The sequence below is a fragment of the Ciconia boyciana genome, chromosome 19 (genome assembly GCF_034638445.1).
Source record: "Ciconia boyciana chromosome 19, ASM3463844v1, whole genome shotgun sequence".
Taxonomy (NCBI): Eukaryota; Metazoa; Chordata; class Aves; order Ciconiiformes; family Ciconiidae; genus Ciconia; species Ciconia boyciana.
The window spans coordinates 9,623,214-9,637,730 of NC_132952.1; the positions used below are offsets into that span (position 1 = coordinate 9,623,214).

Consider the following 14,517-nt stretch of genomic DNA (forward strand, 5'->3'; position numbering starts at 1 on the left):
CCCCATAGTCCTTCGGGAACTTGGAAGCAGTCCCTGCAAAGACAAGGTGACCTGAGAGAGGCAGTGCTGTGGTTGCAGGCCAAGCCGCTACACTTTAAAGGGCAAGGAGATAAGAGTGGAGATGGGGGGAGAGAGTGGGTTTGGGGAAGGAAAAATCCCACCAGGTATGGAATAGAGGAAATAAAAATACAGCCAAAGGACAGACAGATGAGAAGTAGTCACTGGGGGAAAGATACTGTGTTTGGTCTTCGAGCGAAAAGAGTAACGGGAGCACAGCCTACATGCACTGCCTTGCCATCTCTAAATATTCTCATCTTGCTGGCGTAACACAGATGAAGCAGATTTTTGCAAAACAAGAACTGTTTTCTGTTCTCTGTATTAAAAATTCCTGTGAACCTTGGCAGGCGGGGGGATATGGTTCAGAAGGATTCCTGACAAAGCTGTGGTCCCAAGTGTTTTAACTTCTCTTGATGTGCCTTTATTGTCCTGTCATGCTCTACTGCACATCTCGGCGACATAGTGGCAGGATTGCTTTTCCTTTGGAAACAAGATAGTAGTGACAGCTGTTGGTAGCATACAGCAAAGGTCCAATGACATCAACCTTTCACCAGATCTCTTAGGCTCCCCATACGCTCAATGAAAAACAGGTCTGTGGAATATGAAACCCTGCAGTTCTTTGTCAGAACAGACAGAAAAGCAAATGAGCTTCGGTTAATGAATTTCTCTCCAATGCTGAGACAAACAGTAGACTCCAGCTACCGCAAGTTCGGGGAAAATGGGGCAGTCTGTCTAAAGCAGGGCTGTAACATGCAAGCACAAGGCTCCTGCTACCAGGCAGCAAAAGTTTGCTCTCCTCTCCACCTTCCTAGGTGAACATGATGACACTTGCAGAGCACATTATTGAAGCTACGCCTGACAGGATCAAGCGGGAGAATTTTGTGCCGATGGAGTCATCGCTGGTGGAGAGAATGGACAGTGCTGCCATGAGCACCACAATGAGCTGGCTGGCCAGTTACCTTGCTGATGTCGATCATCTGCCAAGTGCTGCACAGATAAGGTCAGTAAGAGCTGTGAAGTTGTTCTGGGTTTGAGTGGTCTGAATGCTGGGCAGCATGCACTGATTCTTTAGCCTGCAGATGCTATTTCTCAGTGGGACTCAATGGTGGTGTTGCAAGCGCAGCCACACTCGTGGTCAAATGTATCGTTGCCAGCCCAGCTACAAATTCATGGAAGAATGGGAGTGCATGCAGCAGGAGGCAGGAGGGGAAAGTGGCCACAAGGTCTGACCTATGACTTCTCTTCCAGTGCGAAGTCTGTGCAATGCAGTACAGGCAGGCTCAGGAATGTGGGATGTTGGTTGGAGAGAGGGAGGGGAGCATGAGCTTCTGCCTTGAACTGAGAAATGTTGTAGTCCTTATCTGTGATGCCAGCTGAGGTGCTTTGTGAGCCATTAATTCCTACTGTGATTGGTGTTTCAGAAGTCTATATAGTGAACCCCTGACCCCTTCTTCGAACACCAGCTTGAGCCCTGCAGGCTCACCAATCAGTGAAATAGCTTTTGAGAAACCCAGCCTTCCCTCGGCAGCAGACTGGTCTGAATTTCTGAGTGCATCCACCAGCGAGAAGGTAGAAAATGAGTTTGCACAGTTAACTCTATCTGATCATGAGCAGAGAGAACTCTATGAAGCTGCCAAACTCGTCCAGACAGTGTTCAGGAAATACAAGGTACGTGGCCAGAATGTCCAGTGTCTTCCTTGTTAGGTGCGAGAGAGTATAATTTGTTACAAAACAAAATGTGGGTAATACCCACTCCTGGGACAAAAATACAGTTTCTGTCATAACCTTTTCAATGCTTCTAGCATTTGCTTGTTGATGTTTACCCAGCAACTACCATTCTGGAGACAGCATGCCATGCCACAGCATGCCTTCCGTGCCAGAACAGCACTCGCAAAGCATATCCTCAAAATATACCCTAGATGTTCTGGTTAGTTGCCTGCTTGGTGTAAAGATCAATCTTGAGGGATTGTCCCTTACTGGAATTGACGGTAGAGATATCTCCAGGCAATGCCTAGACCTGAATCAGACCAGGTAGCACTGATCAGAGGGATTTAGAAGTAGGTGCCCTGCAAGCTGCTGTGAGCCACTTAACATCATCTGTCCTGTTTTCTGGTGCATTCTGACTACTTACTGCTTCTTGCCTTCTCCACACAGGGTCGTCCTCTCCGGGAACAGCAAGAGGTGGCTGCTGCTGTTATTCAGCGTTGCTACCGAAAATACAAACAGGTAATCAAGGAAGTGAAATTTTATGAAACACACGTAAGTGCCATGAACACAGCCCTTTGTAATGGGGATTATCCCACTATTCCTCTGGTATGCTTTTCAGCGTGCAGTAGTGAAATACCCTGCTCAGGCAAAATTGAAAAGGGAAGAAAATTTGTGTCATGAATCTTAATTTTGGAGGGAATCCTTGAAAGGATTTTGTTTGTGATGATAACCTGCATTTTTGCTATGAGATAGAGGGCAATGATATATTCCATATTGGCCTTTATGCATGCTATAGCCTGGTGAGACTATTCTCTGACTAGTTGCTTGCCAAATTTCATTGTGAAATTGAAGTTGTTTTTGCCTTTGATAAAGGTGAAGATGAAAAATCGGTTGTTTTATTTTGCACATACTAAACTTTTAAACTATGGGAAGTCACGTGTTTTAGCTTGATGCAAGTTGTTCCAGGGCTGAGACTGTTCTCCAAACTCTAGTTGGAGACATGCTTTTAGGCTGAGTTCTCAACCCCAGAAAAAGAAGATACTTTTTCTTTTTTGGGTTTTGGTTTTTTGTTTGGGGTTGGGTTTTTTTTTTGGGGGGGGGGGGATTGGCTAAAGCCCACATCCCTCTTTTCACTATACCCTGCCAGACTCAAGCTGTCTGACACCTGGTGGCATGTTACGTAAAGTGAAAGGCAAGATGCCTGTGCTCTTTTACAACCTTCAAAAACGTTTATTTGGGAAGCCTTTCTAGTGTTAGGTGACTGCATCGTGATTCATATTCAACCTGTCATATGGCTGTCATTCTGGAGTGATGCTTCCTGTAATAGGGAAGCTTAATTCCTTTCAAAAACTGCTTGACAAACTGCTTTGTCTTGGATCCTGGAATCACTTCTTTTTGAAAGAAGATGGTTTGGTTTTTTTATTTTTTCATTCTTTATTTGCAGAACTAACATTAACTGTATTTTTCTGTTTCTCCCTAAGCTTACTTGGATAGCCTTGAAGGTAATACAAATACAAACACTATTTTGGAAACAATTCCCCGTGGGTCACTAACTTTCACATTCAGTATAAACCAGGAGAACCTGGCATTTAGAGAATGTTTTAATAGTATCCACTAATAAATACCTATGGTTGAGGAATCAGTGACAAACCAACCTTATGGGAGATACGTAGGGGCTGCTGTGCCACAGCGTATTAACTTAGTAGTACAACTAAAAAAAAAAAAAAAAGAGAGAAAAAGAAGTCTCCTGCTTCCACAGGTACTCCTATAAGCAGTGATGGGCTGAGGTGCGGGGAAGGTTTTGAAGCCAGTTTCTGGAGGACAAGCTTGTCTTTGTTGCTGCTGATTAGCCATCACCCGGTGATCTTTTCCTTGGCATTGGGGGGGCACAGGAGAACATTTATCCCACCCATGCAGCCAATGTCTTCTGCATTCTGCCTGCCTGCCAAAGTATTTTGAACATTCATCTTTGAAATACCTGTGCCCTGAATTCCTAAGACCACCATCTCATGTACGTTGCTGCTCATACTGGAGGCACAACTGCTGATGCCAGTCTTAAATCATTCATGGCCAATAATTTTCTACTGTAAAGATGGATTTCCCAGCTGTGCAACATCTTGCTCTCATCAGGTACTAGAATCAGCTGAGCTGCTCTCAGAGCTACCCAGGAGGCAAGGCATGCTCTTCCTGTAGAGAGCATGTCCTCAGGGTAATTTTCCATCCACACCTTCCTCCTGCAGCATGGTTTGGTATCAGTCAAAGTATGGTTCTATCAGCACAAGTGAGCTGAGCTTTCCAGGGCTGCTGTACTAGCTGAGGCTTACAACTTCATGGAGGTTAGGTGACTTCTCTGTTTATCCTTTTCCCAGCTGGAGGAAAAAAGAGAAGAAGAGGGAGCAGCTAATCAGCTAAGTGGGTCTTAGAGTTGAATGCAAACATATTGGGGTCTAGTCTGTCCAGTGACTGCTGTTTTCTCTTTCACATGTCTTATTCCTCTATTATGTTACTGTATTGCTGAGATCAGCACAGGCTTATGACTAGATTTGAACAGTCATAGCTCACATCACGGTTTTGTATTTGAACCCTTCTATTCAGGGGTTTGTAACTCAGCCACAGAAGTCCCATCTGGGCTAAAAATTGGAAGGAAAACCATGACCAGCCCGCCAGTGGACTTATTTAAAAGAGCTAATTTAAAACCACAATCCGATCCATTTAATTAAAAAGAAAAAAGAAAAGAAAACAAAAAAAAAAAAGGAAATGAGTAATGGCAAAATATAACTGCACCTAATGACTGCTTCAATTCCAAAAAGTGAAATTTGGTAAATGGTGGTCTGTGATGATATTGGAGGGGATTTTGCTTTGGGGTGATGGGGGGGGGCGGGGGAGTGTTTGCTTTTTGGGTTTTTTCCCAATAGACAGGAAAACTCCATTGAGATATGTTAGGACATTACCCTATACAGAGCAATGCCTGCTATTTCTGCGTCTCATCTGTCTGATAAAGTGATCAGAAGCCATAGCTGATCAAATATCCAGGAACAACAGACACATAAGTTTTGAAAGTGTTAAAACTTTGAAAATAAGATCAGTAAACACTGAAAACCTCTGTCATAGTGTTAGTTCAGAGGTATGAGTGCAATTTCTATATGATATTCTACATCTCTATCTTAAAAAGGACTTTTAAAAATATGCATGAACACATATGGTTTTTGTTAAGCGGCCATCTACTTGTGTGCTTTAAAAGGAAAAGGATGTAGAATAAAGAAGATTTTCTTTTTAAGAGTTTGTGCCTGCTTTATTTGGAATCATGGGGCTAGAAATAATACAGTGCTAGAGGGAATTTTGGATGTGTGTGACTGCTCATGCAAATTTGCAAGTTCAGTGGATGCTTGTTACAGACTTCTAATGCGATTTAGTTTTGCCTGTGACTTAGGCTCAATATTAGACTTGCTTAATTAACTGTTGTGGGTTTTGGGTTTTGTTTCATTTTGGTTTTGTAGGTTTTTAAGTTAGAATCATACATTATTCCATTTGAAATGCTTGGATTTAAATGGATATATTTGAGCAATCAAAACTTTTGCAGTATTGTGCTATGGCATGGAAACAAGAAATGAGCTGTTCAAAAGTTAATTGTCCTAGGAAAGTGGAATACACTTGTGAACAGCAAATTTGGTTCTTAAAGTAATTTGTTTAAAAGATACTTTTAAAGGAAGACATTAAAAAGTGTATTTTGGTTTTAGTTAATTTGTTAGCATTATGGAATAGTCATTCACACTGCTTTGTCCTTATTGTCACTTAGTTGGGTGTATTTTACTGCTGTTGTTACGAGTCTTCACAAACGATGGCTGCATAGAAATGAGCATCCTGTACTTTGTAACGAGACCTGTGTGCGAGGGAAACAAACAGTTCCTCTAAGTATAGCCAATTGGTTTATCTCTAATGCAGACCCACTGCAGTACAAATATGAAGCAGTGTAAACATGGCTCAGGACCTGCTCCAGTTGTTCCAAAGTTGTTCATAAGTATAGTACAGCTGGATCTGGTCATTATGTCCATGTAGAGCCTCTGCTAGCTAGGTATTAAATAAAACCAATCCAGTCAAACTATTCCAGGGGCAGCAAAACAGGTAGTTGCTTTCTTGATGCAGACTAGGTTCTGCACCTAATCTCACAGTTGTTCCAGTTTGCTGTCACCCTTTTCTCATACAGTTCCCAATCAGCAAGTAGATACTCATTTGCTTCTCATCATGTCCTAGTGGCACAAGAGTCTTTCACCGTAGGAACCTGCTTCTTGCTGGTTTTATTGGAATGCCTCAGCTTCTCTTTGTTTCTCTTGTAGTATGCACTTTATAAAAAGATGACGCAAGCTGCCATTCTTATCCAGAGCAAATTCCGAAGTTATTATGAGCAGAAAAAATTCCAGCAGAGCCGACGAGCCGCGATGCTGATCCAGCAGTATTATCGCAGCTACAAAGAATGTGGGAAGAGGAGGCAAAACCGTCGGGCAGCCACCATTGTACAACAGAAACTCAGGTGAGCTGTTGGGATGTTAGATGTTACCAGGATCTTTATATATTGTTTTTACACTCATCAGGGCTGTGCTGTAATTTACAGACAAAGGACAGTGGGAAAAGGACAGTGGTTCATAGGATAATTATTCTTGCATTTAGTATTATTCTCCCCAGTTTTGCCTACACTTCAGTGTTGGGTTTTATTGTGTTTAGAAGCAGTCTGCTTACCAAGAAGCAGGATCAAGCTGCTCGCAAGATTATGCGGTTTTTACGACGCTGCCGCCACAGGTATGACGCTATCTTTTGGTATCTGCCCTTCATTAGAGCAATGCGACAATATTCAAGTGTGTCAGCAATGAGTGCAATGTAGAGGATAATAGAATCAGCTCACTACAGATCTTTTAATCAAATAACAAAGCCCAGCTGCTCTCAAGATGTACTGACAAAAAATAAAATCTCTAACTTAGGGCTGTTGTGGAAAGAGAATCATGTTCAGCTCCATTGCTGATATGGTAAAGCAGCCCAGGTTGTGTTGGGCAGACACAGAATAAGGAGACTTTGAGCAAAGCAAGGCACATAACTTTAAAAGTCGGACTTGAGGAAGTCTGAAAAAAAGCTTACTGAATCATAGCTACAGCTTGTAAGCGCTGCACAAAGCATTCATGGTGTGTGGGAAAGTGCAAAATGCGACCACATCTGGTGTATGCTGGAAATGCCTTTAGTTTGGTCACAGGATCGTTTGGTAAACTCTCATCAAATACAGGTTCTTTTTAATGTGGATAGGTGCAATGTGCCAATAGAGCAACAGACAAGTTAGTTCACGTCAGTCACTCCGCACATACCTCAGTAAGCTGGGAGTACAGACACAGACATGAAGATGAATCATCTCCTGCCAGTGTGGGAACCTGTGCAGGCTTGCCAAAGTGCTTGCATGTGGCACCTAGCGCTACCATACCAGTACTCTGCTACACGCAGGGCGTTTGTTTTGATTTTTCAATGAAAGGATCCCTTATATGATCAAGTTGCAAACTGGAACTTTGCCTAGACAAAAGTGAATTCAGATGTTTCTGACTCTGCTCCCTCCATTCTCACCACACATGCATTTCATCCACTCAGGAGCTGGTCAGACCTCATACATTTTGAAGCATGTCTAATTCAGGCCAGTGATGTTTCAACAAGGAGAGCTCTGAGAGGCAGAGAGGCATGTGATAAACTTGATTTTAGAAACAGACTCAGTCCTTTTTGTAGGATTTCAAAGCTGCAGTTTGCAGGAGGTCAGTGTGGCTCATGTTGTGGAAGGACATCTTACCTGCAGGTTCAGCAGGAAGTAACGTGTGGACAAGAAAGAGGGCTTCATAGTTTCCAGGCCAATTCCAAATGCACTTGAAACAGCCACAGTTGTTCATGAAGAAGGACAGGTGGCTTCTTTCTCTCAGCAGGGCATGTGGAAGAGACCAAAAGGTTTGTTTTGTTGTGTTTGTTGCGCAGCATGTCCCACTGAAGCAGGCGGAGGCTCAGAACTTCTGTATCCTCTCAGACCTGCTTGAGATCCAGGCAGTCCCTGGGGAAGCCATGTGCCCGTTTCCATCTGTGGAGGCTCCGCGGTCAGCCTGCCAGAGGCTCTTCGAGCCAACTCTCGCACACAAGCCCTCGCACACGTGAGAATGCTTCATGACTAGCTGTATCACTGGGTTTTCCACCAATGTCCAGGATGTGCCATGCACTTCAACCACACTTAGTTAAGTGTTCAGCTGTCGAGTAACCTAGGCTCTTCAGGGCTTAAATTACCCATGAATCCAGCAGTTTTTCTTGCCTTCAGCTCTTTGCCTTCCTCTTTCTCCGCGTCTCCTGTTTCCTTTGTAGAGTGAGACCCTACTCATTTGCATCACTGAAGTTTGCAGGCAAAGACCCTTCCCTTTGCCTGTAGTCAATCTCCTCTCTTCAGCAGCGTGGTTGCTGCTGCTGTGCATCTCTGGGAGACAGGTTTAGGTCTTGGGTATTTATAGACAGGAAATAAAAAGAAGCAGCGGGAGGGTGGGACCCGTTGTCAGTTGGCTCTCTCTGGCTTGTGTCACACTGTGTGGTACTTGAATTTCTGCAACAGTGCAGTCCTGTCTGTGTCCGTAGGCACTTTGTTAGCAGTTGTCGTTACTTAGGAATTCGTCCGTGGTTCTTGGCTAGGATGCAACAAAAGGAAAAAGTATCTTATCTCCACTGAAGATGTTAACTGTGTTTCAAAACTACCTTGCTTTTCCTTCTGAAATAAAAACAATCGCACGTTTGTGGTCATATACTTTCTCCAAGCAATCATAAAGGTTTAAAACTGTGTTAGTGTAACTAATATTAATAACTGACACAAATTTTAACCAAGAGCATTCTGGCATTGGCAAATGCTAAAAATAAAAGCAAGGCTTACCAAAATGACAAAACCAGCGTTTAGAATCTGCTTGAAAAAGACGTAAATTTACCAGCCTACTAGATTTACAGAACTGCTTAGAAACGTGCAAGTTTGGGCCTCTTTCCCCATGTTCCTCCTGCTTGCCAAAAAAGGTCTAGCAGGCAGTTGTGAGGGAAGACGTTTTGCAAAACACTTTGTGCTCTGTGCGCTTAGGCTGCGTCTGTGATCCTGGGATCCCACTGCGGGAGTATCTCTCAGCCCCTCGAACTCTCCTGGCTGCTGGTACCATACAGAGAGGTCTGGTCCCTCTGCTTGTTTGCACTCAGTGAAGAATGACACGCAAATCAGGTTCTTAGAGCTTTATTACCACACAGGATTTTGAAGACAAACAGATTGAAGTCTTTTGCTTGTGTAAACAACTGCAAAGGAAAAGTATAATGCTGGAAATGATACAGATCTACTTATTAAAACAGAGCTTCGCTTGCTTCAGCATCTCAGCTGACTCAGACCAACCCGTTTGCTTCCTCGCGCCCTGCCCCGAGGGGAGATCCGCGCACTTTCCCCAGCCTAGCCATATCCCGGTGAGACCACCCGCATTCGTTCCTTCCCAGGCTGGGCTCTGCAGCCCCCTTTCTGAGCTGCCCTGTTCATGGTGCATGTACACTGGGGTACCAGGTGGAAGATGAGGGAATTGCTCCCTTTTCATCTGCTCTTCTTCAAGCTTTCTGAATTTTCTTTGTCTTAATAATTACATTTATTCCTCACTGCTTGACTTTTTTCTTGCTTACCTCTTTCTAAGGATAGAGTAATAAAACTTAGGATGTTAGGTAAGTTAAAACCACCTCTGTATAAGCCTCCTAATTATATGCATTCAGTCGACTGTGCGTCCTGTGTAACGCTCACACAGGATACACCCGATGATGATGTGACTGGTACTTAGGCTAACAGTCCCACACACTGTTTCAGGAGTACTGCTTGTTGGAATCTCATCACGGACTTGTCTTGAAATGCTCAGAATTAGCACAGTGCTGCTATAAACAAGAAATTAAGAAAGCCCCAGGCTCCATAAAGAAATATTTCAGCCGTCCAAGCTCTTGAACATCCAGCGGCAAGCCATAACAACTAACATCTAATGTTATTTAATTCTCTGTAGCATAAAAATGGCCCTGTGGAGCCACTTGTTAAACCACAGTGCTTTGTCAGTACGAAGGATAGAAATGAGAGATATTTTTGGAAAATCTGAGGGAGTGAGAGAAAAGAGAGCATGCACAGGAACATCAAAGAAACACGCTCTTGTAGCAGATTTCTGTCAGCTGATAGAGGTGGGGGAGGAGGCTGTAAAAGCCACTTGCAGTCTGTTGTAAGGATAGTGAGCTAAGTGAAAAGAGAGTAAATTCTTAAAGTTCAGAAATTCAACCTTAAAAAAAATGAAACCGTTTAACCTAGGTTTTTGTCCACAAGCTGGGCAAATGAAAGACTCTTATTAAGACCTTATTCTGTAGCCTTTAGGCAAGATTTACTCAGGCTTTCCCCTGGCAACCATGAGGTTGGTTGTTTTTTTCCTATTTTAAATTGATCAAAGTCTGCTTTAAGCCAGTTATGAGAACTCTGTCTCTGCTGGTATTCAGAACAATTTAAATGGTCTTCTTGTCCTACTTTGCTTATTAGCTTTTTGGCGCAAAGGCTCAGTAGCGCAAACATAATTCCTATCAGCTTGAGGATCCAGGGTGCATAGGCATGTTGGTCTTTTGTTTTCTGATCTCCTGAACTTAAGCTTGTTGCCTGCTCAGACAGTATTTCAGATGTTTTGAGAGAGTTAATGAGAGAGGTTCTGCGGTTGGAGCTCTCTCAGTAATGGATGTGTAGATGTTGATGAAAATCAGAAAAGAAATGTAAGTTTTGGTTGAATGTATTCCTAGAGAAGATATTGGAGCTCTAGTAGCTGAATATTGTCAGGTGTCATGGAGACAAACGTGGTCATTCATCAGCAGCAGTCATTCTGATGGTCAGACATGTATCGTTTCCTTTTGACTTTGAAAAAAAGAAAATGCGTATTTATCCATCTGTTTTCATATTGTCAAAAATCTAGTGAAAAACATGCATCAGCCATAACATGGTATCAACATGACTTGTCACAGAAGTGTTGTTTGTTGAGAATGAGAAACAGAAACTTCCTGGCCTCCCGGAAGAGCTTCGCTCATCTTCCTGTGGTGGCCAGACCTGTCGGCTGGCACTTGACTAACTTTCAACCTAAAACTTGGCCATTACATCTACTGTGAGTTGAGCTGTCTCCTGGCACACTGTCCTGTGTGAGGCAGAATCAAGGGTTTGCATGTTTAATGGTTTTGGAAGGACTCCACCTACTTAGTGATCCCCAGATATGACACATCTGGAGCTGCAAGGAAATCTGAGGGCTCCGGAGTGGGTTTGGGTTTGCTGAGCTGAATCCATGTATGGTCCATACAGTCAGCGTTCACTGGGAAGGTAACCTCCTATTTCCTATTCTTTCTCCGATTCTTAGGAAAATTTTACTCTTCTGAGAGGTAGCTACACCATTGCTAGGCTGTGATTATGATCTGCAGTGTTTTTTATGGAGTAGTAGCATTTGGAATGAGATAGAAAACAGGTGATCGCTGCAAGGGAAGGCAGGATGTGGCTACAAATGCCATGGGGATGACAGTATTGGGTTTATTTTACTTGCTTATTACTTCCTGCCCCAAAACACCTAAACACAGCACTTGCTTTTCCCTGGTAAAGAGGAGGAGTCCAGTAGGCAGGAATGGGAAGGGTTCTTTCTCTCCAGGCAAGCAGAAGTGTTGTCTCCTCCTCCCTGAAGTGAAGCTCTTGGTAAGGTACGGTTATTGCCATGTGTGTGCTAATAGCTCTTTGGTATTGTTTTGCAATCTGAAGCCCACTGGTGGACCATAGGCTGTACAAAAGGGTGAGTGTAGCTGCCTGCTAGCCAGTTCCTCTCTTCCATTTTAAATATTTTTGCTTTCTGCTTGCTTGCATGGGGCTGCAGCCGAGATATGCCAGTAAGTTTCACCTCCATTAATTATTTAAAACAGAATCCTGTATAAACTAACCCTACTGCAATGACTAACACTGCTGCTTTTATAACAGGACAGAGCTCTGCAGTAGATGTTACCAATGCATGAATGTGTGAAAAAGGACATGTATATTCATCATGGGCATGCTTAGGCGGCGTTGTCGGTGGGATATTTTTTCAGTATCCAAAATGGCTGTCAGTAGATTTTGGAACTTGACGGGGCCTGCACTCACACACGCTCAATGAGGAACGATGTCCTTTGTCATGGGACTGCAACAGCGTTCAGGCTAGATCGTAGGAAGCTGCAGTACAGATGCAGCCTACTCTAGATGGGTATTTGTTTCTGCCTGAGCCAGAGAGAAGCAGGAGAGCTCTTCACACTGCTTTTTACTCCCTAAGGTGGTTAAGTACCAATGGTTATCTTCTAGAAGTTGGTCTCCGGTAAGGTAACCAGACGTGTAACGTACTAGGGCCAGCTTTTTGACAACTGCTTCTCTCAGCTGTTAATCTACATAGTGGGAAGGAAAACAAAAAACCTGAAATGAAGATGAAGATGCTATAACTGTGTTACAGTAAGTGCCAAGTGAGCTTCTGTCGGGAGTCTCCTTCTCAGCGTGAAGAGAGTCCACTTGCCTTTGTGCTCGGTCACATCAGTGGGCTGGTTTGCTACCCGACAGCAGGGTGGGAATACACCAAAGCGTTCCCATGGCAGGTCACAGTCCCTGTACGGGTAGGGAATGCTGTGGCTTTCAAGGCACATGCCTGAGTTGTCAGCAGGACTGCTCAGTAACATCTTGCATTTGAGAGGCTGTAGGACAACAGGGTTTTTGTCAAATAACACAGTCAGAAATAACACTGTTTGTATGCTTATTACTACTCCCTTCAACAAGGGAGGAGAGGCAAAGGGAGGGATGACCTGGACTCCTGCTTCCACATAACATTCAGAAAAGAAAACTGAATTGTTGATCATGGAGTTTTACTGACTTTGAATTGCAGAGATGATTTTTATGGCTTAGGTATGAGAGTATGAATCCTGCTGGAGGCATTGTTATGTGTTTAACTATTAAGCCTAACAAAGAAGCAATAGCTAATGACATTTCTTTCCAAACTATTACTTTTGTGCTACCATTTTCTGTTGCATATCCTCAGTTTTTTACAAGTAACAATTTGGGTTCTTTACTAATGACAAATGAAGTAAGAATTGGATGAAATGGGAGCAAAGACCCAGATGTGCCCTAACTGTTTTCATGGATCTTGCCATGATGGAGGAGGAGAATTACTCCTGATTGCAGAAACACCAACGCTGTGAAGTTGTTAGCCAGAAAACTATACCTCCAGGTCTTGGCACGCATGGTAATGTGCTTTACGACTAACGCAGGTTAATTCAGGAACTGTGTAAAAACAGCTTGTATTCTCATAACAGTGGACTGACTGGGTGACTTGTTTTTACTAATGTGATGCTTTGTGTATAACTAGGGCTGGTAATTTTTGGTCTACAGTTGGGTGTCTGGTTTCAAAAGCCTCTTGAAGGAAAAACATAATTAGTTTTTGAAAAATAAAATTCACTGTAAGTAACTTAAAAAAAGTCATTCTGATTAGATAAATTGACCTTCCTCTGTGGTAAGGACATAAGTGTCTACTTTTGTACGAAAAATCATTAACAAGTTTAACCATCTTTCATCTTGGGGTCAGTTACCGTACCCATGGGACAGTAATGAATGCTGCAGACAAATTACGACATTTTGTTTAGCAGCCAGTAGAGCAGGATGCTGCAGGGCAGAGCTGCCTGGGGCTGGCTCAACAGGACACCTTCCCTCCCCAGCAGGCAGTGCCCCGACCTCCTTCCTCCTGCCCTGAGATGGGCCTGAGCAAGGAGCTGCAGCTCCTCAGCCCCATGACGCAGCGTGCGCCTGTTGTGGCAGGCACCCTTGAACTCTGCGGTGTGCTAGTGCGGAGCCAGCCTTGCAGCCAGCCAACGCGCTTCGGGTCGTGGGACAGAGAAGGCTGAGCTGCAGGGCCCATACCCACCAGAACGGTGGATGCACCCGCTCTGTCTTTTCTCTGAGCAAAAGCCAAATGCTGCAGTTCTGTCAAGGGTGTGAAGCCCTTTCAAAAGCAGCAGAGTTCGAAGAAACTGGTGAAGATGGAGGAAGGATTGCAGAAAGAGAAGAGACAGAGCAAATGTTTCTCTCCCTGCACTGCCTCAGACTCATTCTGCAGCAGGGGGCTTCCTGGTGAGACCTGTTCTCTAACACTACCTGGAGATCATGGAGGGTTTCCCAGTCTTTCCTGGTTTTGTCTGGCTAGCCATGGACCACGTCCCACAGTGTGTAAGAGAAGGGACCAGCATGCATGTCTGCAGCTAGATGCTGGTATGCTCAAAACATATCCCTGCCTCCAGCTACTCCTATTTTTGCAGTTTTGGTGCTCTCTTCTTAGTCTTCCTTCTCTCCAGAGAATTCCTGCTTAACTGATTTGGCTGGCTGTGTGCAGGCATGCCAGCACAGTTCCTGCTGCACCCTGCTCTCGGGCACCTCCGTCTGCCCCAGTGTCCGTGGGCTCGGGCTGCCCACAGAACGCCCCTGCTCAGTGCGCTCTGCAGCCCTGGGAATGGCACAGGCTGGAAGCTGTGCAGAGTTCTCTACTAGCAGCACTGCGTGTAGCCTTTGCATGCCAGACAGGAGGGGATATGTTTTAAGACCTTTGTTCTATGAATAGGAAAAATAATTTAAACTCAAACTGTGCATACCAAAGTGGGCTAGTTGGATTCAAAACTGAAAAGAATGCACAACATACAACT

The 14,517-nt window shown here is 44.0% G+C and overlaps 1 protein-coding gene across 8 annotated transcripts in view; it reads left to right on the top strand.

Moving 5' to 3' along the window:
* Positions 1-14,517, top strand: part of CAMTA1 (calmodulin binding transcription activator 1) — a 326,965-nt gene that overhangs the window by 302,913 nt on the left and 9,535 nt on the right. For 4 of the 8 annotated variants that reach the window (XM_072884097.1, XM_072884090.1, XM_072884096.1 and 1 more), the window contains 5 exons: positions 870-1,057; positions 1,479-1,725; positions 2,212-2,283; positions 6,099-6,292; positions 6,484-6,558. In XM_072884097.1, the coding sequence (XP_072740198.1) occupies positions 870-1,057; positions 1,479-1,725; positions 2,212-2,283; positions 6,099-6,292; positions 6,484-6,558 (776 nt within the window). Of the gene's footprint in view, positions 1-869; positions 1,058-1,478; positions 1,726-2,211; positions 2,284-6,098; positions 6,293-6,483; positions 6,559-7,758; positions 9,026-11,578; positions 13,224-14,517 lie in introns of those variants that run through there. The other 4 variants (XM_072884092.1, XM_072884091.1, XM_072884093.1 and 1 more) reach the window with 4 other exon arrangements.